We start from the raw sequence: 26,868 nt of genomic DNA, 5'->3' as shown, positions 1-26,868 counted from the left end.
ATGTTTTTTTCCTCGTAGAGAGTTAGAAAACTAAGTAGGTAAGGTATATCCTAAGTCACTTGAACTAGTCCATAAAAACGCTTGATCATAGATGTCCCTTTGAAGTGGATACCGCGATCTGCTAAATACCGGGGTTTATTTGAAAGTACTGTTAGGCAATAAATTCACTGGCCCCAAAGGAATTTCTGGAAACTTGGACAATCCTTATATAATCGAAGTATTCTGGCTTCCTCCAAGTGACTTTGTTTACATACAAAGCCGCATCAGTATCATACATCTTACTGCAAAGACTAGTGAAAAATGAACAAAACCTGTTCACAAACTGAAGCCAATTGTTTGGGTTATTTGTTAGGAGGGCTAACGAAATGGCAGAGGACGCCTGTCTAAGTATTACAGGCGCTTTAAAATCTACCCCCCTTTGCAATGGAATATCTTCTAGATATTCCTACTGTGCACCTCTCATTGTAAGAGATTAAAGGCTATAAGGCAGCTCTTAGAGGTTGGGAACAGGGACAATGGCGTGACAGCAGACTATTCACGGGAAATGCTGGGGACTCTCAAAATGGTGGAGATTACCAGTGCAGTACCTTCTCCGTAGGGAGAACCTCGCAGTCATCAAATTCTGCTTTGGTAAACCTTATTGGGTAATTGTTCCAGCTAGAGATCAATTCACTGCTTAAACTTCTTGAACCTGAATTTTACACTTGATTTACTGATGGATCTATGACATCTACAGGGATTAGTACCGGAATTGTGGGACCTCTAGTTCTAGTATGTCCATCCCTTTAGAGAAGGACAGTTCAATAGTGCAGGCTAAACTGTATGCTGTTCTTGGAACATTAGTAGAGAACAGACGTAAGGAAGTCCATAGCATACCCCGATATTTCTATGGAAATAACATCAAAATTTGATATGAGCGCCACAGGAAACGATGCGGAAATCTACTGAAGTATTGCTAATCTTCTTTGAATCCAAAAGGGCTGGCACTATAAAAGTCGCCAGTTGAGTGGGCACACTAGTATTTCTAGATATCTTAGGTGCTATATAACTTATAACAAGCGTATTACTAGAGGGCATAACATGTTCATAATCTGTGGGCAGTACGGTTGGAATGTGTTGTTATGTAATATCGAGAAGAGAAGGTGGGCTAATAAAATGCTTTCATATTGCACAACAAAAATATGACAAAACATCATTTTGAAGCATGGATTCTAGGTAATTGTTTTCACTTGCTGCTAGAAAAAAATATTTTCAATCGCATCGGAGGTAAATTACCATAATCTGAAAGAACTAAAAATTGGCCAATGAATGATTATGGCTTTTGCGACTGCATATATAATATATTACTTTAATTAGCTTATTGAATGCTAGTATACTAACTTGTTGTTGCTTTCTTGTCTTGTAGATGGAGACGTAACTTCTCACCAAGGTACACAAATTAATTATCAATTTGGGTGTCCTTTGAAATGAGTTCAGTCTTATATATTTTTTTACGAGTTCTCTTTTGCTTATATTTCCATTTGTGTTCAATTATATAATTCCACCTTTGCTGCTAATCCATATCAACAGAATCGAAATTATTTCAAAGGATATGATGAAGATAAAGAGTTTCACTCTAAAAATCTATTTCAAATCTCAAATTCATACTCTTATTATTCATAAATATATTTTTTATTCTATAAAAATTGAAATTTGTTTACTTGCGAAATACTAACTATTACAGTTTTACTATTTGAGTCATTAGATCAACAAAAAATTTTGTAAATATTTTTGAGCACTCGTTCCCCGAACATTTCATCTCGATGTCTGAATTTTCAAAATTCGAGCCGAATATAGCCTAGAACAATTCAATTGCAATTTTGTCCATCCGTCCGTAAACACAATAACTCTCTGAACCCGGCTAAGGGCTACGTAAATATAGCCGTTCGAAATATCGTTTTTCGAAATATTCGATCGAGATAAAATTTTGAATTCAGATGTAGAATAATATTTTCAATTCATGCAGAATTCCATGTTGATTAGATCTCCAGAATCATAGAAAATTCGAGAGATATACCAAAAAAAGAAATTCAATATTTATTTTCAGAGATTGATGCAAAATTTCATGTTGATCGGATCACCAGAACTATCCTTAGGAATCAAATAAGAGTTAATCTTTTTCCAATTTGAATTATTTAATATAACCATTGTTTCGCAACACAGCAGCTTCTCAGATGTTTTACATTTTTTAATAACTAAACTGAACTGAAATTATTCAAAATGTAAGATATGTGAAGAAGCTACTGTGTGGCGAAACAATGGTTATATTAAATAATAAAAAAAAAGAAATAGAATAACTGTCGTTTGATTCCTGAAAAAAATGAATTTCCATCAAGTGAAGACCAAATTAATCCAATAATTGAAACAAAATAGAAAATTGAAGCAGAATATCTAAATACATTCCTAATATTTCTGTAACAAATATCAGACTAGGTTGTAATTTTGTTTGTAAATGTAAAATAGTTACTCCAATGCGCCATCTTGATGAAATAGCTGACAATAATGACATAATAAATCACATCTCATATTATTATAATATGTAGCAACGGTTTAATGGCCTCCAATAGGCGCATGATTGAACGAGCGCTCAAAAGCTTCTTTTCTCAAATTTTCAAATTGATAATCACAAATAAACAAATAGATTGAAATACGGAAAACTGTAGTTTGACATTACTCAGAAAACTTTATATTTCAATACAGCAAGACCAAGAAAACCTTCAGATTTGGCAGTGACTCAGTCACCTGAGAGGACCCCCAGGACAAAGAACAGAAGTTCACAATCACAACGTAAGTATATATTGCCTGATAATTTAAGCTAGATCAGAATCATAGGATATTTGTTGCAGCTACAAGTCGGTCAGCATCTCCTAGTTCTAGACTTGCATACCTTTATAGGAGCTCAGAACACGACACTTCCAGACCTAGACGGTTATCTTCTGGTATACCTAGATCAACTACCACTTCCAGAGATACATCCAGAGAAACCAGCCCTAACAGAAGTTCACTGAGTAGATTTAGGAGCAGGAGTGATCGCCCCCCTCTCAGTCCGGCTTCTAGACCTGTTCTTGCTCAAAAAATTCTTCAGCAGAGTAGAGAGGCTGAAAATGCATTAGCTGATGCATTCGTAAGTCAAATGAGTATTTTATATTTCTACGAAGCATGAACTGTTAAAGAAAAAATATATTAAAGAAAAATGGTAGTTTTCATCATAGATGTTTTTTCCAGAATGACTCTACTGATTCCTATAGATCTCCACGCAAAGTTAGTATGCGCTCAATGGATGGAATGCATTCTGACGAATCTGAAACATCAAGTGTTTGCTCTGAACGATCATTTGATTCATACAAGAGACCATGTGATGTAAGTTGATAAGGTTTTTAGTACTATTCAATACATTCCTGTCACATTATGAATCCTGCCAAATACACTTTTCTACACACTCTATAGCCAGATCAGATACCCAATTCTCTAATTCATATCGCATATTTAATAACAATATATTCCTTTATATCAAATAAATTAGTTATATACAAACATAAAATTTCAAAAAAATAATATTTATAATATTCATTGAGAAATCCACATATATCAGAAGAGTTTTATTTAATTTTTTGGCAATGTGGTGGTGGTCTCACATTTAGGAGGAAGAAATGTATGGGAGAAATTTTATTAATATGTTATCCGAAAAAAAATAATTTCTAGTAGAGTACCTACATGTCCAAACATTCACAAAATATAAAATTTTATTTCTACTTGAGACTCCTTTTTCTAAACAATTTAATTCAATACGTTGTTTTATTGTTCTTCCATATACACCACGATATAAAATCTGTTTCAATATCATATTGGAAAGAAAACCAGGCTCCTCAACGGTAGTAGATAGTCCTTAGCATCATATAAATGTTTCATGGTATTTCAATCCGGTAAAAATTGATGCCTCCTCTTTGGAAAAACTAAAAGTTTGACTGTGATCAATTTAATTCATTTGCGATCTATAGCCAGGTAGATTTTGTACTATGTACCTTACCTCTTATTCTTCCTCTTCATCAGCCTCTTATTACATCTCCTTATTATGTTTGAGTTCCTTTCTAGCCTAATCTGTTTATCTATGTTTTATGCTAATCATAATTCTCCTTTTGTGTCAGTCTTATTCTTGGAGTGGTTCCCAACAACGATTGTCTAATAGAGACTGGGAACCTAGTCAAGTAAGTTGAATTTTTGTATTATTCATATTTTCTGAACTTATTGAAAAAATTATGTAACACTATTCATGAACATTCATTACCAACCAATTAAACATAATACTTGTTATTGTACATTGAGATACCTTTCGAATCTGTGTTCTTGAGAAATTAAATACCTGGTCAATTAAGGAACTGATTGGTTGGGTGGAGAATCGCTTGTTCTGCATGGAAGAACGGATCAATACTATTTGTTTAAACTAGCTCTAGACTCTTTCATTCGAAGGTTGAACTGATAATCTTATGTTAAAGATCGCTAATTTCCCTCATTGTATCATTATATGATAAAATATGATGAATTGAGAGGTTGTCATATCATGTCAGATTTTTTTGATAAATTTAAAAAAATACAATTGCATTTCTCATATTCATAAATAATCACCTTTTTTAGTTCCGAAGAATGAAATCTAAAATGACAGTTTAATGTTAATTGCCGCATTTTCGTTAATAAATATATATTTATCATTATTGGTCTGAAACGTATTTTTTTTCCCATAGGACATCAACGAGATAATAGCATTGTGCACAAGTTCAATATGGCAAGAAAGGAAAGATGGTCTTATGTCTTTGCAGCACTTCATGAGCTCAGATAAGATTATTAAGCAAGCAGAATTGAAGCACTTGACTGAAATATTCACCAAAATGTTTATGGATGCTCACACTAAAGGTTTAAGTTTGTTTTTGGACACACTCCATGAAGTAATTAAATTATACAAAAATGACCTACACTATTGGATCTATGTCTTGCTTCAGAGAGTGTTTCTGAAGATAGGAACAGAACTACTGAATTCAGTTCAGAGTAAACTCCTGGTCACCCTTGAAATTGTCAGGTCCAACTTTCCGATACCTCTATTGATTTCGAATGTGTATAGATTTCTTGTTGACTCCACTCAAACTCCAAATGCTAAAGTTAAAACAGTTGTACTCAATTATTTGACTACTCTCTGCAACTCAATAGATTCTAGCGAATTTTCATTTCAAGCGCATGCCTTGCAAGCCTTGCAGAAAATTATTATTTTCTCACAAGATTCGAAATCGGCAGAATTACGAACTGCTGCTAGAAATTGTGTAGTTGCTATGTGGAATTGTAATACATCACAAGTCACAATGATGCTATCAGAATTACCTAGAGATCTTCAGGATATAGCTTCAAGCATTGTGAACTCGCATATGAGAAAGGCCTCTAACAATAGCGAGCCTAGCAGCCCATTAGTAGGAGCAAGTCCAAAGGCTGTTTCTCCAAATACTCCGCCCAATAGAAATGGTTTTGACCAGGAAGAGATATATCGAAGTTTGAGAAAAACTACAACGGAAATACAAAATTATAGTTATGAAACTTTGGGTGAGTTTGCAAGATAATTTTTTTAATGAGTTTGTGTATACATACAGAGTGTCCCATAAGTGGCACGTCACAGTGACACCGGAGGTAGGTCAGCTAAAGAGGGACCTAACCAGCCTAACATGACCCCAGTAAAAGTTGCATGGCTTTCGAGTTATTACCAAATTACGTTTTTTAGTGAATTTTCACCTTTTTTAACATTGTCAGGGTCAGAATTCTGCTGGAAAGCTCTCGAAGCTTATTTTTTTTGTTGTAATGGAATCTTAAATAGTTATTTAAGATGACATGAGTATGATTCTGTCAAAAAGTTATGTGGATTTCCGTAAATTAATGGATAAATCTTGATTTCAATTGCTAGCAAAACGAGAACTTCGACTTTGGACACCTGCTGTGAAAAAAAAATCCTTGAAACAAAACGAGCTAGTAACATCAAAAAATTGGGCATTTTAGATAGATTTAGAAATGGTACAATACACGAATCTTATGCCCATAAAACTAGGTATTTTCATCATTTTACCGATGCCCTACTTAACTAAGTTGAAACTAGGAACCCCGCTATCAGGTAATTTTGCCGCTTGCTATGACATTACATTTGATACCGGGCTTTGTTATTATTTGTTAAAGTCACAATAGGGAAAAAGATGGATTAGGGGAAGAAAAAAAGGTAAATTAATTAAAAACAGACTTAACTTTCGATTATTTATTTAATTCTTAAATCTAACTTACAGTAAATGTTCAAACTGTTTCCCTCGGACTCTAATGCATAAATGACACCGTTTTATAAAATTACGATTCAATTTTCTTAAACTAATTTCCGATATGGTCCGGGCTGCGTCGAATACGCGTTCACGCAATTCTTCCTCGCTTCTTATTGGTTTTGCATACACTTTGTCCTTTAAACATCCACAATAAAAAAAATCCAGTGGATTCAAATCCGGGGATCGCGGTGGCCACAGTATGGGTCCTAATCGCCCAATCCACCTGTCGGGGAATGTGTTGCTGAGGTGCTCGCGAACCCGCCGAGCGTAGTGTGCCGGGCAGCCATCTTGCTGGATAATAATATCAATAATATTCCTTTTTCGCTTCCCCTAATCCATCTTTTTCCCTATTGTGACTTTAACAAATAATAACAAAGCCCGGTATTAAATGTAATGTCATAGCAAGCGGCAAAATTACCTGATAGCGGGGTTCCTAGTTTCAACTTAGTTAAGTAGGGCATCGGTAAAATGATGAAAATACCTAGTTTTATGGGCATAAGATTCGTGTATTGTACCATTTCTAAATCTATCTAAAATGCCCAATTTTTTGATGTTACTTGCTCGTTTTGTTTCAAGGATTTTTTTTTCACAGCAGGTGTCCAAAGTCGAAGTTCTCGTTTTGCTAGCAATTGAAATCAAGATTTATCCATTAATTTACGGAAATCCACATAACTTTTTGACAGAATCATACTCATGTCATCTTAAATAACTATTTAAGATTCCATTACAACAAAAACAAATAAGCTTCGAGAGCTTTCCAGCAGAATTCTGACCCTGACAATGTTAAAAAAGGTGAAAATTCACTAAAAAACGTAATTTGGTAATAACTCGAAAACCATGCAACTTTTACTGGGGTCATGTTAGGCTGGTTAGGTCCCTCTTTAGCTGACCTACCTCCGGTGTCACTGTGACGTGCCACTTATGGGACACCCTGTATACAGGGTGAGCCCGAAAATTGTACATTAATTCGAACCATAAATTCCTCTCGTTCTCATAAAGTAAAACATTCTTTTTCATTACTCATATCACCAGACCTAATTATTTTTAATTCAATTTTTTCAAATTGATAAATTCAAGTTAGAAAGATACAGTTTTTTAATGTCACTCATAATTTTATGTGAATTACTTGTAACATTCATTTTTCTTCATTAGGTACAAAGCTAGATAGAGATAGGGACACAACTTCACAAGACTCTGGTATATCACAGATGTCATTGGGAAATGAAAAAGCTGAAATTGTTGCACTGGAAGAAAAAATGGAAGATTTGACTTTGAAGTCTGGATCTCATTCTTTGCCATATTGTAATGTGAATGGTTTTTCCAAAACAGAATCGAATGGTTTCAGAAGTTTGGGTAAGGAACTATCGAATCTTGTTTAACAACAATTATGAACAAAATAATCTGGCGTTGATAAATATTGAAAAAATGCAATTTCAATTTGGTGTCATGAAAAAAGCAGAACAGTGTCATAACTTGAATTTTTATTATCCTTAATGGGAAAATTCTGTTGAAGAAAGTTTGTCAATTGGAGTTAAAAACTCAATTATCCAATGTTCCCACAAAAAATTACGAATATCAATATTTTTATTAATAACTGAAGAGGAAATGAACTATCCTATCATTTGTAATAATATAACTCTATTTATTTTAGCAATGGCATGACGTCAGCAATCATGGAAAAATATCATTCAAAATCCTTTTACTTCTTACAAAACAAATTTTGATATTTTATTCGGGACCTTTCATTGCATACTGAAAGATTAATTATGATTCATTCAAGTTCTAAAAAAACTTTTTGTGCAAATCTATGAGTCTGGCAGATAAATTACACAATGAGTGCCTCGGCAGCATATCAAAGGATTGACAGAACAAACATTAGAAATTGCCTGGCTTTGTATGCGTTTTCAAGTTGGCTACAGTTGTCATCTCTAATTCGCAATCCATGACGTCGTGCCATTGCTGAAATAAGTGGACCATATGTATTTTTATTCAACTAGAAGAATTTTCTATTTACTAGGAATCCCTTGCACCGATATTGTAAAGAGTATCATAGAGATTTGTACTATCGGTAATCCTACTCCTGCCTTTGAAAAAAGAGAACTGATGGAACAATTAATAGATTTAATACAAAAAGGCCAAACGGAGAGTATAAAATTGAATTTCAAGTAAGTTCTTTAATTAATTTTTTTTGTTTTTTTTTTAACTACCCAGATTTTTATGATTACAGAAAATTACTGAAGATATTTTTGGATCACTTGAATGAGAAGAATAATCATACAACTCAAGTAGTAGTGTTACAAATTCTAACTGCCATATTCAAATGTGAAGATTTAAGAGAATATTGGAGGAATTTTGTTGAATTGTTAACATTGAGAGTATTGGAGGCGAATTGTCATGAAAAAAGAGAGGTATGTGTATATATAAAATAACTCAAGTCAATTTCAATTAAAAAATTTTCTGTCTAAATTTTGTATTCACTCAATATTGAATTTTTAAATTTTTGTTTTTTATCTTTATAGGTTGTCAAAATGGCTGAGATAACAGCAGCGGCGATGAGTGTTTGCCCTTTCAATGTAGTTGTTAGTACATTAGCACCAATTATTCTCACAAGTCCATATCCGTCAGTGTTGGGTGCAATAAAAATGCTAACAAAGTTGGTAGAATCCAACCCACATGAACTGAAAGATGAGTACCTTGAGCAAATCATGCCAGGCTTAATAAAAGTGAGTTCTAACCAGATCTAAAATTAGTTTATTAGATTAATTTATTCATATTCCATCATAACTTTTAATTATTCCCAATTGGATTAATAATTGGGCTAAGCATATTAATTTTTAAAGCAATTAATTGCTTAAACTAGTTTCAGTATAAGTTCAAATACAATTCTAAGCATTTTTATTTCTCTTCAATGTTACAGTCCATTCTAACCTAGGTTAGGTTTGCTCGTTTATTCAACGAAATAAACTCCATTATTATTATTATTCTGCTATCAATTCCAGAAAATTTCTAAAATGGTTGGAAAGGTGTGTCCTTATCATGAAATTTCACTTAATTACTTATATTCTTATTGTGCATATATGTAGCATTGAATAACAAATAGCAAATAAAAGTACGCCAAAAGTGTTTTTACTTGGTCCATTCTACTGGAGATTTTGAAAGTTTTTCATCAAGAAAATATGAGGTTATCTGCATTTACATAAATGACATGTACACCTAATTAATTTTTGGTTTGCATAAATGATACATTTGACTATTTTTCATCTGTTATTTGCTATTTGATACTCTATAAAAGCATACTTACTCATTGCATTTGTATTAATTCTTAGGGGACAGATCACGTTGAGAGTCCAGTTAGAAAAAGCTCCATCTTTTGTATGGTAGCAATTTATAAAGCTGTAGGAGAAGAAAGATTGGAGGAATACATCAGTAAACTGAGTGCTAGTAAAGTGAAGTTACTGCACTTATATATTGACAGAGTAGAGCAAAATACATCAGTACCCACCAGCCCCAAAAACACTGCAACTAGCTAGTCCCTGTCGTAAGTAGATTGTGAAGCAATATAGAGAAACATGTACATTTTTTACGATTCGTGGCTTGATTTTTAAGTATAAACTTTTTTGAAAATCAAATATATTTTATACAAATAACTGATATAGTAATTCTTTTAAAAATATCAGCACTGAAATTTAACCTCTCATGAGCTAGAATATGCTACACAAAATTTTCAATTTTTATTTATACTAAGAAATATGATATTTGTGATAATCATGTATGAATATCAAATATTTTTATATTTCTTTGGTAGAAAAACCTGGTGACAGCATCTGACTATTTCTTATTATGTGAAGTGATAATTTGTTTCACAATTATTATTTATTGAAGAAATACTCCCAAAAATTTTCCATTATGAAGTGGTAAAAAATTCAAACTCATTAAATAAGTACAGTTCACTTTCCACATAGGAAATAACACAAGAACTAAATTCTGCAATGAATACTTCATAAAAGCTCTAGATTTGTACATATCACTTTTCCATTGTAGTAAACCTCAATTCATTTGTGCTGATGCATATAATTTTTTTTTTTTTTTTTGAGGAAATATTTTTTTATGGTTGGGAAGGTTCTTGCTTCTTCTAGTCAGGAATAAAATCATAATGGTCCCAAATTTCATATTTTCATTCATTAGAATGAAAATTGTATTTTTTATTTTGTTGAAAGTTTTAAATTTTTTATAAGACTAGTTAGAATGTATTTCGATAAGATTGCTTTTGCTTACTTTTATTTAACTTCATTAAAGTCATAAATTGTTTGAGTGATTCAGTTAATTCAACAAAGCTACAATACTTAGTGTGAGTGTATCATTTACAAAAATTATTCAAACTTTGTAGTAATGAACAAATGTAAAAAGAGACAGAAACTGAATTTAGGGTTTGAAAGGGAAAGTAGAAAGCGCTTCTTGTTATGTAACTGCAAATGTTTGTTGGCATTCTGAAATATTTTCTAGTTTATTAAATATTGTATTATTAAATTTTTATACATTTGTTAATTGGTTTTTTCATTTCTTAAATGGTAGTAATATACTTTATCCAAGTTGAATATTATAACTATTAACTATGTATAACATTTGTATATACATATATATCCTTATAAACAAGACATTGTCAATGAGGAAACAATTTACTAAATTTCATTCATAAACACCATGGAAATTGTAAATATTTTTGAGTTCATTAGTTGATCATGCTCAGTTTGATATTTTGCCTGTTGATTGTAGATCTGTTGAATGGTATGAACTCTTCATAGATTAAGGTGAAGTGAATGTTGTAGTAGGGTGATCCAAATATTTATAGCATAAGACTTTATTCTCAAAAAGAAAATTAATAAATAATATGAAGTATATCCTCGCCATTAGCCAAGGCCTCCTTTTTAATATACTGCACTTCAAGCTTTTTGCCTTGAATCTTATTTAAGTTGTCTGTAATATGTTGGGGATATATTTTTGATGTGAATGTGAAACAAAATTACATAATTTTATATGGTAAATGAATGTTATTTCCCAGTGTTTTTGTAACTCATTTGATATTTGTTATATCAAGTCTTATCAGATTAAGAATTAGACTAGTTTTGTTTATTATATGTGATAACTTTTAATGAACCGTAAGCAAAAAATATTTTGTATGCCAAATAATATGAAGCTATACAATGTGCTATACTTTTTAACATTTTTAGGTTGTACATAACAATTTGTTTTAAATTATTTATAAAATTAATAATGTATAATACTTGCTTTCGTTCATGATTACAGTGAGAAATCTCATGTGATTTTAATAAAGTACACTTTAAAATAATAATGTTGTTTCTAACTGTTTATGTTGTCCAAGTTAGTTATCGTTGGTTGTGAATAATCAAATTCACACAACATATTTGATGATACTCAATCCTGATACTAAGTTTTCATATCAATTTGTTTCTTACATTTAAATATGTAAAAAATTATGGTGATATTCAATTTTGAAAAAAATCTCTCTGTTGTGCCATTACGTATTGAAATATTTTTATTCTGAATGCTTGAGCCGAGATAAATAGAAATATAGCGGCAGCAATCTAGACCCACACTTACAGGTCTATCAATGCAGATGTAACCAACTTAAACTAAAAGTAGTACTTTGAAACTAACAGATTAGAAAGAAGGAGTCTTCGGCTTGAATTATGAAAAACAGGAAAGAAAAGTGAGAAGTAAAGGTTTTTTGTTCAAAATTTCGAATAGTCTTTCAGGAACAAAATATCTCAGTTTGAATATCACGAGCATCCATGTGGTGTGGCATAAGGTATACTCTTAGGAAATACCTTTTCAAAATCTTTAGAAAAATGGTTTTGTTACCACTTTTGCAACCTACCATACTAACAAATAATCTACCCATGCCTGCCTCAATTGACACCTAAAATACAATGCCGCCTTTCGAACTTAGAAAATAATACTCTAGGCAGATTTAAATTTTACGGGTGCAGGAAAAATCAAATACCATCAGAATATAAAAAAAAGGAACAAATTTATTAAATTTATAATATACAAAAATAAAATCAAGTCTTTCAAATTCTCCCATATTGCAATCCACCAGTGGAAAATCCAAAGGATGTGTGATCATGTAGTAATTTGCTACTAAAGTGGGATGAACCAGTTGCACTACTGCTTGAGAATATACTTCTAGTATAAACTGACAACGTATTCCCAGATCTTCTGGCTCTCAAGAAACCACCTGCTGCTATTAATATAGCTATCAAAAATAGTATTCCAAGAATACAGAATGCTGTAGCAACTTTGTGATAGGATATACATAGTGTATCATCTTGAGATATTCCCTCAAAAGGAGAACCTAGAATCGAGGATAAGATTTTTAGTAATTATTATACTAATTATAGCTCCGATTCTCAAAAAAAAATGGAGCTTCAAAATTTTTTAGAAATAAGATCTACCACTGCCACATGCCCCTAATGAAATAGTAGATGTCTGAAAGAGATGTCTGTAGGTACTTGCCTCTCAGAAACTGCTATATTTATTCCTCAATTCTTCACCAAAAATGTTTCTATCAACATGCTTCATTCTACAACTTCTAGATAACTAGCGGGAAGTACACATACAAGTGGTAAAGAGAAGAATAGGAACTATTCTGTAAATAGACTATGTACAAATATACAAAGGAACAACAATATAAGAGAACATCACCATTAATGTACAAAAGTGGCTTTGATAATCATGAACAACTTACTTATAGGCCCTTGGTATTCTTTGGTTTTGTAATATTCGTTGACAGATGGTGCAAGTACTTCCACACTATTGAAAATTTTAATTTGATCTAGTATGTTATCTTCATTAACTATTTTTCCTGATCGATGAATATTGCTGTTTGAAGATTTTTGTTTTTTACAGTCAACCTAAAATTTTTGAATTATTGATATTGATTTCCTATAAAATAAAAAAACAATTTTTTAATGTGGTAATAATTCAAAAGATATACCTGGCTGCAAGTATTCCTACAAAGCAACAGCATACATGTCATGTGTAATCTGTCCCTATCAGGAAACTTAAAAGCTGGAAATACAGTTACTGCCTCTTGATATTTCGTAAATAATTTATCTTGAATAGGTCCATACTTGGGCTTCGGCATTATTTGGTCATCTATAGGGCATCCTCTATCGTCTAATAGTTTCTGTGAGGAATCTCCTAACCCATCATGAGCTGTGCAATCCACTACCTTCCAACCAATTCCAACTGTTCAATGATAATAATAATGTTTACTACTAAGCATAGGCAAATAATATTGAGTATTTCACTACAAATAATACTGCTATAGAAAAGGATTTCAATAAAAGGAATGACACTATCATACTAAATTATCTGCTATATATAGATGATCTAAAACTAATAACAGGCAACAAGAAAGCCTGGAAAGGATGGTCAAATTAGTAGGACATTTCTCGAAGAAATTATGACTAGTGTTTGGATTATTCAAGTGTCATACCCTCAATGTAGTACGAGGCGTAATACAAGATGAACCTATCGGTTCATCCATAGTACTGTTTAAAAGGAAATAGAACAATGAAATTGGACGATTTCCACAAGTACATTGGAATTAAACAAAATCGATCCTTGAGAGGAAAAAATATAATTCACATTCAAAAAATGATTTCATGTCATATTTTCAAAGTGATTTAGAGATTGCTCCATAGGCGACCAATTTTACCCAAACTGTACAGGAGTGTAATCAGCCAAGGAATCGATAAACACATAATTTTTTTTCAAACATCTTGCAAATGTTATGGTGTCGTTTTTCATGTGAGACAACATTGCTAAAATATCATTTTTTTTAATATTTAATTTATCGTTATCCTCCTACCTGGCAAAGTAGATTTAACGATAAGTTTAGCCGCTTCTCCAACACGAAGTTTATCATTTTGTGAAGCATTCTCATTTTCTTGTTCTCCTGGGATTATCTCCATCCATGCTTTAGCTTCTTTTACTGATTTATAATATCTAGTATTTTTCGTGTTATCAGTATTTTTCATTTGAGAATTCCAAACCTTATCTTGTTTCATTCTACCACTCCTGAAATATTATTGATTTATGATTCTCAACATGAATTTTAACTTGCAGATATTTAAAAGAGTTGTTTAATGTTATGGATGGTTAAAAATAGCCGGACCTTACCTTTTACTTGCTACATCAGTCAAATCGCTTTCTAATTCATTCATCATTGTCTCACTATTCAACGAGAATTCTTCTGAATTTATTTGGCAGGAAACATATATTTCTTGATCTGCCATTTGACGCAAATGACGATCTTGCTGTATCGCCAATGTAACACTGTATTGCATCAATAACTCTCCATTTCGACCATGTTTAGAACTCAGCCTTAAACCACATCCATAAGTTGGTAAGCTTAATCTTACTGATTTTTTGAGAGATCCTTAAAGAAGCAAAAAAGTAACCAAATTGATTCAATATCAAGCTCGATGCGATGGCTTTACAAGACGAGCATATTGACAGGGTTTTATAAACTCTGGGAATCATAATAGATATTTTAGGTGAACAAGATATTATTATCTACAATTAAATTTCATTTAAATATATGAAGTCATATGGACAATCATTTTGCTATCAAGTTCACTGAAGGTAGTGGAAACATTGTGATTACTTTTGGGATGAAATAAATTTTTGATCTCGATTTGAAACTTTCCACTTGGAAGCTGAAAAAACCATGCATATCTTGCAAGGAAGTTATAATTGTCTTTATGACATCATTCAACTCCAGATTCTTCATTTTTTTTTTTTTAACAATTATTACCCTTCTTTTGATATCTATGAAAAATCCCCTAAAAGTTAGCAGAAGGGTAACTGAAAATCCATCAACCATTCAATCATTGTACCACATCTCACCGAAAGAATTGCATTCCCTTGAAAAATCTTTAGCTGAGAGCATTCCTTTGAAAGGGTGTTTTAGAGTTATTGTCACATTGAAGGAATCAGCGTTGCATGTCACATCTACCAATTCTATTTCGTTTTTGACTACGGGGAGCCTGGGTTGTTGAGAGGCAAATACTACACTCAATAGGGTTGTCTTCACCAGCCAACCTATTCCACTATACCACATTTTGGGCTACTGAAATTGAAGAGATATTCAAATGATTATTCATATTTTAAATCAGTTGAATGGCTAGAATATGAACAGTGATTTATTGTTGGGATAAATTGCACCAAAAAAGGAATTTACTGCGATAAACACGCACGTAATTTTATTTGATAAATATTACTGGCAAAATTAATCGGTTCAATATTTATCCTAGTTTGGACGAAAAATGTACAGGGTGTTTATCACAAGATCATGAACCTGGCAACTCAAGTTCATCAAAACTCAAGATTTTCAAATTAGAACCTATATTTTTTATTATTTCAGTCGTTTCTACCTATAATAAGTTAGTTAAGCAAACCCTATACTTGAAATAAATACTTCAAAAGTTATCAAAGAAGAAGTTATTAGTATTATTATTATTTCAATAAGAGTAGAGGTACAAACCTATAATACTCAATATAAACAAAAAAAAAAAGCATACATGCACGTGTGAAGTGAAGAACTGAAGAGAAAAACAATAAATTGCTACATCCTTAAGATAAATTTCAAAAACAAAAGACTAACCAGAAGACCACCTGCTGCTATTAATATAGCTATTAACATGCTTCTTTCTACAACTTCTAGATAACTAGCGGGAAGTACACATACAAGTGGTAAAGAGAATAATAGGAACTATTCTAACGTCTAATAGGTCATAGCGGTGAATCACCCTGTATATAACATGATATATGGGTAAATTTTTTATTAAACTATAAAAATCATCAAAAGTTTCAGTTTAACACGTCAAATCAACCATGTGCCTATTTATGATAAGACATGAACTTCAAATAATTGAAATATTCGAGGGTCACCAAGGTCGCCGGATTCAACACTGTAAGATTATTTCATACTGGTCATATTTAGAGAACAACTATTATCAATTCGAAAATGTTGATATGTGAAGAAATGTAACAGTATTAAATCCGGAGACCTTGGTGGCCCTAGAATATTTCAATTATCTGAAGTTCACAGATTTTCATAGATAGGCACTTGGTTGATTTGGCGTGTTAAACTGAAATTGTTGATTTTATAGTTTGATATAGTTATTTATGCAACAAGTGCAAAAAGTGAATGTTTATGTTTATTGTTCGTAACGTAACCTGTTCCAAAGCAAATCGATTTTAATAATATATATAATCTGTATCCCATTTGATACCTTTCGGTGTATGGGTTTCATTATCTACATTTTCCAACTTAACAATAACTTAAGAATAATTCTAATTTGATGAATTTCTTCCATTCTGTCCTATTTGATGTCATCATCTCAGCTTCCCTGACGCTTTTCCCTCTTTTCTTTATTTCCTCCTCTACCATATCCTCCCATGTTTGTTGCGGTCTCCCCCTTTTTGCCTTTTTCTCGACTTTTGCCTCCCATATTTGTTTGATTGGTCTCTCCTCCTCCATACGATGTAAGTGTCCCCACCATCCCAACTGCCTCTCACCCACAAACCTTTCCAATGATTTTATCCCCAATTCACCTCTTATGACGTCATTTCTCCTTCTGTCCATCCTTGTAACCCCCTTCACTCCTCTCAAAAATTTCATTTCTACTGCCTGTAGTTTACTCCTCATTCTCCTTGTTGTGTTCCAAGTTTCACATCCATACGACAGAACAGGTCTGAATATCGACTTAAACACGGTCATTTTAGTTTTCTCTTCGACTTCAGTTCTTCTTAGGAATTTCCTATTAATTGTGTGGTATAATCTGCCGGCTTTTTCAATTCTCTCGTTAATCTCCCTTTCTTGGCTTCCCGTATTTTCTATGTTCACTCCTAAATATCTGAAACATTTCACCTTTTCAACTTCCTCTCCCTCTATTTCCAATCTCCAATCATCCTCCCGTTCATCGTTCACTTCCATCACTTTTGTCTTTCTTCTATTTATTTCCATCCCATATTTTCTCAGTATTCCATTCCATATATCCAAATTTCCCTGTATACTCCTCCTTGTTCCCGCCATCAATACGATGTCATCCGCAAAGGCACATTCTGATATTACAACTCTTCTTAAGTTTTTAAAACCAATTGTAAGCTTCTCTGTTCTCTCCTTTGCTTCTCTGATTATCTCATCCAAAAACAGTATAAACAATGTCGGACTCAGCACTCCACCCTGCCTCAGTCCCTCCTTTGTCTCAAATAACTCCGACTTCATATTTCTGACAATAACACAGTTCAAGCTTTCACAATAAACACTTTTAATAGACTCCACCAAATTTCTGTTTATCCCTCTTGTTTTCAATATATCCCACATTTTCGATCTACTAACCCTGTCAAAAGCTTTCACCAGATCTATAAATACAAAATAAGCCTTTCTTCCACTTCTTTTCATCTTATGAATGGTCTGTTTCAGAGTGAAAATGTGTTCTTGTACACTTTTCCCTCTCATAAACCCACTCTGAGCTTTATCTAGTGTGTCCTCTGTGCTTATTTTTAGTCTACTCTCCAATATCGCTTCGTATACTTTGAGAGCTGTACATAGCAAGTTTATACCTCTATAATTATCACATTTCTTTCTGTCCCCATTCTTGTAAGCTGGTACTATCATCGCCATTTTCCAATCTTGTGGTATTTCTTTCGAATTCCATGCTTTCTGACATATTTCCCTGAATACATTTATACCTTTTTCTCCCATGTTCTTCATCATTTCCGGTGTAATTCTATCGTATCCTGCAGCTTTTCCATTCTTGACTCTTCTGAGAGCTACCTTAACCTCTTCAATGCTTATCAAGTCTTCCCCGTCGTCCTCCCATCTCTTATCTTTTTTTTGTGTATCTTCTTTTTTGACTTCATTTCCCTTCAGTAATTCAATGAAGTGTTCCTTCCATCTTTCCATTATTTCCTTCTCTCCCACAAGCAATCTGTTTCTTTTACACTTGATCGATGTATTGTCAACCTTCTCCCCCTTCCTCATATTTTTCATGACTCTGTAAAAAAGCTTTCTATTTTCCGTGTAATTTTTCTCCATTCTCTCTCCAAAATCTCTCCATGTTTTCTCCTTTTCTTCCAATGTTACTTGCTTAACTCTCTTCCTTTGTTCTTTATATTTCCGATAATTACATGCATTTCTATTCTTTAGATATTCCTTCCACAATATTTTCTTCATTTTAATTTGTCTCTTCAAGTTGTCACTCCACCAGGCTGTGCCCCTTCTGTTTCTCCCAATTTTAACACTACCACACACTCTTTTTGCTGATTCCATTAGTATATTCTTGAACCTTCCCCATACTTCCTCCACTCCCTCCTCAACTCCTATTTCCACCCTAGTCATATTCTCTTCTACATCTTTCCTGTATTCTTCTGCTACACTCATTTCTCTCAGTTTATAGCTTTTTATATTTTCATATCCTTCATTAAGTTGCCTATGTTCGACCTTCTCTTGTCCTTCACTCATTATCTTTGCTACAAGCATATAATGGTCACTTCCTATTTCCGCTCCCCTGTGCACTCTTACATCTGCGATGTCCCTTCTATTATCTCTTTCTACTAAGAAGTAATCTATTATTGATCTATCGTCAACGTTATGTCCATGCCTTGTGTACCTATGTACATCTTTATGCTCAAAGAATGTATTCGAAACTATCATATTATTCATCCTGCAGTACTCTATAAGTCTTTCTCCGTTGTTCGTTTTCTTTGTTTCTCCATATTTACCGACGATCCCATCTCTTCCTCCTCCTATTCCAACCCTGCTATTAAAATCTCCACACACCACGATTTTTCCCCTGCATTCCTCTGTTACCATGTTCAATTCTTCCCAAAATTTGTTCTTATCCTCCACCTTTGCGTCTTCATTTGGTCCATATGCTACTATTATGTTCCACAACTCGGATTTTTCTCTCCTCAGACGTACCTTTAATAGTCTCTCCGAATATACCTGCCAGTGTTCCACATATTTTCTCCAATTCTTGTCAATTATGCATCCCACGCCTGCCGCTCCATGTTGTTCATATTTCACTCCTCCGTAAATCATTAAATGATCACCCCTCATCACTTGCTCTCCTATTCCTTTCTTCTTTGTTTCTGTCACCGTTAATATTTTTATCTCATACCTCTCCAATTCCTGTATTAGCTCGTCCTCTCTGCCTTTTATACCTCTCACATTCCAGGTTGCCAACTTCCATTTATCTCTCCCTTTTCTCTCCCTCACTTCTCTAGTTTCCTTACTCATTTCTTCCATTTGTGTTTTCCCATACTCATATTCCTTTCCTCGCTTTGTCTCCATCTTAATAATCAGCCGTCCTTTATCTATCCCTATTGGTTTTTTGAACTCTGACCCAGGTCAGATTTCTTCAGAACTTCTTGTTCCTTTACACCTTGTTCTCTTTCATCCCATACAAAAACCTTCTCTTCTATGAACAATTTTCTGTATCCAACCCTCACATTCTTCCCTCTTTTCTTCTCCTCCTTGCTTATTTCCACAATCTGATTTTGTATCTTCCTCTCCTTCGCTGTCAGATCGTTATCAATAAAGATATCTTTTCCCTTTAACATTTGTTTCTTTCTCATTATATTCTGTTTCTGTTCCCAGCTTTCAACTTCAGCAACTATCATTTCATTTTCCTTTCCTCGATTTATTTTGTATGCCTTAGCTATGTTTACCTTTATCTTCAGCTCCTCATTGATGAATTTTTCGATCTTTTCCCTTTCATTTCCATCACTTGTTTTTAATTTTTTCACAACTATATTATTCTTCCTTTTCAGTCTTTCTTCTCGGTCTACTTTATCCTCCAAATTCCTTATTCTACTTTCTAGTTCTCTCTTTTCATTTTCCCACTGACTTTCCCTAACCTGCATTTCCTTCCTCAATTTATTCATCTCTAATTTTACTTCCTCCGTATTTCTTCGCATCTCCAACTTCATCTGCTCCATCATATTCTCAAACATTGCCTTCAAACTCTCGACTTCCATATCTTTTCCCTTATTTTTGATGTTGGGTGACCTTATTACCTTTTTTGACTTTGCGAAAATATCTTCCTCTTCTTCTTCACTTCTACTTCTTTTGTAATCGCCCTTGTTCATTAGAGATGTCGAGTTACAACACTCTCTTCAGAATTCACAAATCTCGTTCCGCTACCTCTGTGCGTCGAGAGCACGGTTGCGCCGCCGCCGGTCCCCTACTCGATTCAGGTCCCGACCCGATACTCTCGCTAGCGCTTCAGTTGCAGAAAACCTATGATTTCAATCTCTGTTATTGTTTAGTTTATTTTAACCTCAATCTTTTAAGTCTATATTTTCCTTCTTTATATTCTTACTATGAAATATCTCATCAACTGCCTTTATCACCACCTGAGAATTCCAGCTTTCTCTCACTTCTCCACACAAGTCTTTTCAAATTCACTCACTTTTCCACTAATTATCGCTTTCTTGACACGACCGTACTTATCGGTTTGGCGCCAAGATCAGAATTCGATTAATAATAAAGTATTCAAGTTGCGCTTTTCATTTTCCTACACCTAGTGCCGCACCTCAATAAATCATTTTTTGCTTTTTGCATGAACGCAGAAAAAATGTTGTATGCAACTCGTGCAAAAATTGTTTATTGCACTCGACGTGAAATTGTCCGACGAGGCCGTGTTGTCCAACTCGGCCGAGTTGGAAACTCAAGCTGACTCGGCCGAGTTGGACAACACGGCCTCGTCGGACAATTTCACGTCGAGTGCAATAAACAATTTTTGCACGAGTTGCATACAACATTTTTTCTGCGTTCATGCAAAAAGCAAAAAATGATTTATTGAGGTGCGGCACTAGGTGTAGGAAAATGAAAAGCGCAACTTGAATACTTTATTATTAATATCGATTTGCATTAAAACAGGTACTAAAACGTTACGAACAATTTAACTCAAACTTTATTTTTACCCTCAATGTTGAAAGTGAATGAACAATTGGTGACAGCACGTTGAAGTAGAATGACAGATGAGTTCAATAAAAACTTTATTGCACTAGTGCAATAAAGAACTTCTTTTTCCACTAAATATAGTTCAATAAAGTTTTGCTTTTTGCATGAATGTAGAAAAAAATTTTATTTATCATGTTATATATTTTTGAAAAGGAAAAAAAAACAATTTTATTTGTTACAGAAATTCACATGATTTACATTTATAAAAACAAACAAAGTTTGTTTTTTAACTTCAAAACTAATTGCAATAAAAAACTAATGACTACATCAATGTATTCTACTGAAAAAATGCCTGTAGAATGTTATATTTCATTTCACGTCATTTTCCAATTTTCTCTCAATGTTTGAAAACATTTGAATACATGAGGTTGCGGTTTTCACCAAATTAATTCTCCCAAAAATCGATTCCCGAAATGTGCCATTCATTTTATTCTTACTTAAAGAGAATCCTTCACTAGACAACGAATTTGGGACACCCGATAGGTACACCCTTAAGACGAATTCCGCATTTTCGAGAGTAAATTGGTACAATAAATCATAAGTTATTCTGCAAAACCTTCGTTTCGATTGAATAAACATTTAACAATGCAGAGTATAATAAGACAAAGAATGTTCGGGTTCAGATATGAACGGAAGGGACTTTCTATTTTAATTACAGTTCTTTTGTCTTCGCGAACTGCGTAGACGTCGTGAACACGAAGTAACTGTATTTCTTACTAGGTATACTATTTCGACGAAATTAGAGCAACTCTTACAATATTAAGAACCGCTATTTTCCAAATGCACAGAAACCTTTCCAACCATGGAAATCCTGTTAGTTTATTTTTCAATTCATTTCGGTTATCTATACATACAGTGTGTCAATTTTGAAAGGTACCACCATTAATATCTCGGCCCCCATGCAAAATCAGAAAACATTTGAAAAGAGGTTCATATGAAAAAACCAAAAGGTCGCAAAGCGATAGCTTCAGGCGTTCTGGAATTATGGCCGAAAGAAGACACAATTTAGTTTTTCAGTGCATCAGTTGAAAAATATCTTTTTTCGTCCATAACTCCAGAACGCCTGAAGCTAGCGCTTTGCGATCTTTTGGTTTTTTCATACAAATTTTATGGGGTTTCTGTTTCTGTCAGAACTTAAAACACAATTTGATTTTTCGCAGTGCATCAGTTGGAGAATATCTTCTTTCGGCCATAACTTCAGAACGCATGAAATTATAGATTTGCGACCTTCAGGTGTTTTCATGCAAATTTGATGGAATTTCTGTTTCTGTTAAAAAAATTCCATCTTTACATTTGAAATTTCACAGTAAAATGAACAAAACAATGAACTTCTGACTAAGCGCCCCCTATCGAAAGCAGCAAAAAACAAATTAATCATGAGTATATTTTGTCCTCAATCAACAAGATATTATCTTTCAAACGAGATCTAATTTGCTCAAAAATGTTGGGCCAAACTGAAGTTACAGGCGTTTCAATCAGTCAGATTTCTCCCTTTCACCTACCCTTATTTGATGTCGTAAAATCAAAAGTGACAATTCAAAAAGATAGAGAATTTTCCAAGGATTACAGTGATGATATTTTTTCTTCAACTTCATATGAAACATTTTCGAGTAAAATTCATTTTTCTACTCGACGGTAGCTATTACGCCCCCTAGCAGTAGAGGTATGAACTTCAAAACAATTTCCAGTGTGTTCTCTTGTACACTTTAGTAGTAAAATTTTTCACCGCAAGTCTCTACGATGAGTGGATCCTGAGATATAGCCGCTTACCTGGCTTATTTGCCCACCCTGTACATATACAGACAGACAAATTCTTACTCTTTTCTTTTCACCCACGAATTACGAATTTGTGAAATGTGCAAACGCATGGAGTAATTTCACTTTATACAGGGTGTTTCCTAAACATGCGGCAAAAATTCAGGGGGTTGTTCCTTGGACTATTCTAAGAATATTTTGTCCTTGGATGATTTTTGAAAAACCTCTTTGTTTCGAAGATACAGGGCGAACAACATTTTTCATATTTTTAAAATTAATAATAGTTTAAATAAAAATGCGTACCGCACTGTGTTTACTAAGTAGGTACAATTTATTTTTAAATTTGTTTAACAACATTCCAATTACTAAAAACGGCCAGTTTTTTGACTAAAAATTGATAAGTGCAGATGGTAAAGGAATACAGATTAAACACGGTTTTCATTTGAATTCGTTTTGTGATGTATTAGCAATTTTTAGTCAAAAAACTGGCCGTTTTTAGTAATTGGAATGTTGTTAAACAAATTTAAAAATAAATTGTACCTACTTAGTAAACACAGTGCGGTACGCATTTTTATTTAAACTATTATTAATTTTAAAAATATGAAAAATGTTGTTCGCCCTGTATCTTCGAAACAAAGAGGTTTTTCAAAAATCATCCAAGGACAAAATATTCTTAGAATAGTCCAAGGAACAACCCCCTGAATTTTTGCCGCATGTTTAGGAAACACCCTGTATAAAGTGAAATTACTCCATGCGTTTGCACATTTCACAAATTCGTAATTCGTGGGTGAAAAGAAAAGAGTAAGAATTTGTCTGTCTGTATATGTACAGGGTGGGCAAATAAGCCAGGTAAGCGGCTATATCTCAGGATCCACTCATCGTAGAGACTTGCGGTGAAAAATTTTACTACTAAAGTGTACAAGAGAACACACTGGAAATTGTTTTGAAGTTCATACCTCTACTGCTAGGGGGCGTTTTTTGACTAAAAATTGCTAATACATCACAAAACGAATTCAAATGAAAACCGTGTTTAATCATCCAAGGACAAAACATGCTTAAAATAGTCCAAGGAACAACCCCCTGAATTTTTGCCGCATGTTTAGGAAACACCCTGTATATTCAATTCATTACTCGTAAAAATCTTCTATCCGACCATATTTCAATTTTCTATCTTATGATTTTGAGCTTTAAATAGGTCTATTATTAGATATTGTTTCGAAACTAATTGTCTGATGTGGGATTTTTTTCAAATACATCTTCATATGAATATTTATTATAAATTTCTTTATCTACTCCTATTGAATTATAAACTCATTATTCAACTGCTTTTGAGCAATTAATAGTATCTATTAACAAACAGCGTGATTTATAATAACTCACTACTATAACTCACTATTATAAATCAGAAAATATGGATCTGTGCTTCTATACTTCTCTGCTTCTATTCGAAAGGGAACATTCCATTATTGTTATTGAGGGGAGGAATGTCAGAGGAAATGTCACTTTTGACGTTTTCAAATTAGGTTGATATCTAATTATTGTGAATGTTTTGCTGAAAACGATTAATTCATATAGTGAAGATGAAATATTATAAAGGTATACATTCCCAAAAGACAAACAGCTAATGTTACCATACAGAATTAATTGCCCGAAAAAATATAAAGGAGTTTGAAAAAATTTTCAAGATTAGTGTAGCAGTAAGATCATTAAGTCATCGTTTACAGGGAATATTTTTTGGTATATTTTAATGCATTTTTATAGGCAAATATTAAGGTTTTTCAATAAATTTCTATGTCTGCACTCTGTACTGGATTCGAGCTAGCCGAAGCTAGTTCGATTGTGATTGGTAGCACTAAGTTTCCATCTCTCTTGTACGGGATCGAGCACATTATGTTTATTTCCCGTTCCTTCTGTCTTTATTCTGTCTGTATTTTTTCTTAGTATTTATTGATATAGTCGTAGATAAAGTATAGTATTCAACTTGCGGTAATGGTCATAACTCACTTGATGAATTACAGCACTCGCCTGCGGCTCGTGCTGCAAACATCATCTGCGTGAGTTATGACTTACATTACCGCTCGTTGAATAATATACTATTATCATAGCGTTGAGTGGTGCGATTACACTCATATAAAGCATGCTTGCTAGAACTTGACTAGGCGTATTCAGGCGACGGATCCTCAAACAATAAAATAAACGTTGTTTCAAAAATTGCCATTTGATAGAGTGGAAAATGTGACAATATAAGTTTTGTAATTCGTGAGCGATTGAAATTAGGAAAACCTATAATATAATTAATTATTTTGCGAAATTATAGTTTTTTTCCAGGATATCTCCGAAACTAACCAGAAGAATTCAGGGGAGTCTTATTTCTTTCTTAATAAATAATTCCAGAGAGTATCTTGAAAATAAAGAAACAAATAAAGAGCCGATTTTGCGAAATTATAGTTTTTTCCAGGATATCTCCGAAACTAACCAGAAGAATTCAAGGGAGTCTTATTTCTTTCTTAATAAATAATTCCAGAGAGTATCTTGAAAATAAAGAAACAAATAAAGAGCTGATAGATTTTTTTGTTGAAATTAAATATTACAGTGTTTCATTTATTTTCCTCTACCTCACTTCTATTTCATTTATATGAAAAAAAATCTTATAACAAATATAATTCCACTCTGTTTTTAACCGGGATATTTGAACCGAAACCCGAAAAAAAATTGCAGAAATCCGTGACTTATTTGATAATATAAAGACTAGAACTTTGAACTAAAAAATACTATAATAACTATAATGTGTTATTTGATTCATGTAACACGTTTCCAATTTTATTACATATTTTATATGATTATTAATATTATTTTATATGAATATTTTCAATATATTATTTTTTATATTTCAAAAACATCTTACATCTTACATCTTCAAGTTTAATTGAAATTGGACAGAAGGTATGGCCTATTTTTCTCCCAACAATTCCAAAGGTTTACCTATTATGTTTTAGAATTGATTAATAAACCAAATTGCAATATAATTAGCATTTAATTTAGTTTTATCAATATCGCGTTATGGGAGATCTCGATCACAGGTCGAATTTTAACTATGAAAATGTGCATTAAAAAAAATTATTATATGAATACTATGATGAAATGTCTTCATTTATCGTGAAATATAAAACTTTTCTGGAGTTGTGGTAACCACCTAATTCACAGAATCTTTACAAGCTTTTAACGAACATTTCGATTACGATGTTGTCGTATTCAGAAACAAAAAGTTACAATAACTTTTATTTGCAAAGTGTGATTACGGCAACTTCAGAAGAATATTATGTATATTGTGAAAATTTTCATAAACCTTTAATGGACGTTATCAAAATAACTCACCGAAGAACTTAATCTTAAATCACAAAAAATGAAGGAAAACTCCCCTTCAAAGGGCTAAGAATACTGCTTTCAGAACTAGTTTCGACACACAAACAAACATTGTGAGATTAAAGAACACTGCGAAGTTCAAGTTGAAAGCATAGTTACGCATTAACGTTATTTCTTTGATGAATTACAGTTCCTTACGGGACTTCTTGCAGCACGCGGTATTGCAACTGGAACAAAATCTAGATCGGTCGTTGATTCTTATTCCTTTTTGCGTTCCTTTCTTTCTCTTGTGGAGGTCAGGGATTCGCAAGA

General features: G+C 33.1%; 2 protein-coding genes across 10 annotated transcripts in view; one reads left to right on the top strand and one right to left on the bottom strand.

Annotated features, from left to right (window-relative positions):
* LOC123671229 (CLIP-associating protein) overlaps positions 1–10,024 on the top strand; it is a 45,015-nt gene extending 34,991 nt beyond the window's left edge. For 4 of the 6 annotated variants that reach the window (XM_045604962.1, XM_045604966.1, XM_045604965.1 and 1 more), the window contains 11 exons: positions 1,406–1,429; positions 2,740–2,826; positions 2,886–3,163; positions 3,265–3,399; positions 4,185–4,244; positions 4,779–5,622; positions 7,530–7,730; positions 8,395–8,542; positions 8,605–8,785; positions 8,897–9,100; positions 9,704–10,024. In XM_045604962.1, coding sequence (XP_045460918.1) covers positions 1,406–1,429; positions 2,740–2,826; positions 2,886–3,163; positions 3,265–3,399; positions 4,185–4,244; positions 4,779–5,622; positions 7,530–7,730; positions 8,395–8,542; positions 8,605–8,785; positions 8,897–9,100; positions 9,704–9,907 — 2,366 coding nt within the window. In that variant the 3' untranslated portion in view covers positions 9,908–10,024. The remainder of the gene's footprint in view (positions 1–1,405; positions 1,430–2,739; positions 2,827–2,885; positions 3,164–3,264; positions 3,400–4,184; positions 4,245–4,778; positions 5,623–7,529; positions 7,731–8,394; positions 8,543–8,604; positions 8,786–8,896; positions 9,101–9,703) is intronic. The other 2 variants (XM_045604963.1, XM_045604964.1) reach the window with 2 other exon arrangements.
* Positions 10,025–12,410: 2,386 nt separating this feature from the next.
* On the bottom strand, positions 12,411–26,793 carry LOC123671230. 4 transcript variants are annotated; one of them, XR_006746067.1, is made up of 8 exons: positions 26,569–26,793; positions 15,312–15,534; positions 14,583–14,841; positions 14,272–14,480; positions 13,393–13,646; positions 13,144–13,309; positions 12,912–13,055; positions 12,619–12,750 (listed from the first exon to the last, which is right to left on the bottom strand). XR_006746067.1 is itself a non-coding variant. In XM_045604969.1 (7 exons), exons 2-7 carry the CDS (start codon positions 15,523–15,525, stop codon positions 12,467–12,469), a joined length of 1,386 nt encoding a protein of 461 aa, XP_045460925.1. In that variant the 5' UTR covers positions 15,526–15,534; positions 26,540–26,793; the 3' UTR covers positions 12,411–12,466. The 4 variants fall into 4 exon arrangements, 3 of the variants coding, with proteins under 3 accessions (XP_045460925.1, XP_045460924.1, XP_045460926.1); XM_045604969.1 differs by lacking the exon at positions 12,912–13,055 and having other exon boundaries at positions 12,411–12,750; positions 26,540–26,793; XM_045604968.1 differs by lacking the exon at positions 12,912–13,055 and having other exon boundaries at positions 12,411–12,750.
* Positions 26,794–26,868: the final 75 nt, after the last annotated feature.

The sequence above is a fragment of the Harmonia axyridis genome, chromosome 1 (genome assembly GCF_914767665.1).
Source record: "Harmonia axyridis chromosome 1, icHarAxyr1.1, whole genome shotgun sequence".
NCBI classification, from domain to species: Eukaryota; Metazoa; Arthropoda; class Insecta; order Coleoptera; family Coccinellidae; genus Harmonia; species Harmonia axyridis.
Note: the sequence above shows the minus strand (reverse complement) of the source record. Positions and strands in the feature narration are given on the sequence as shown.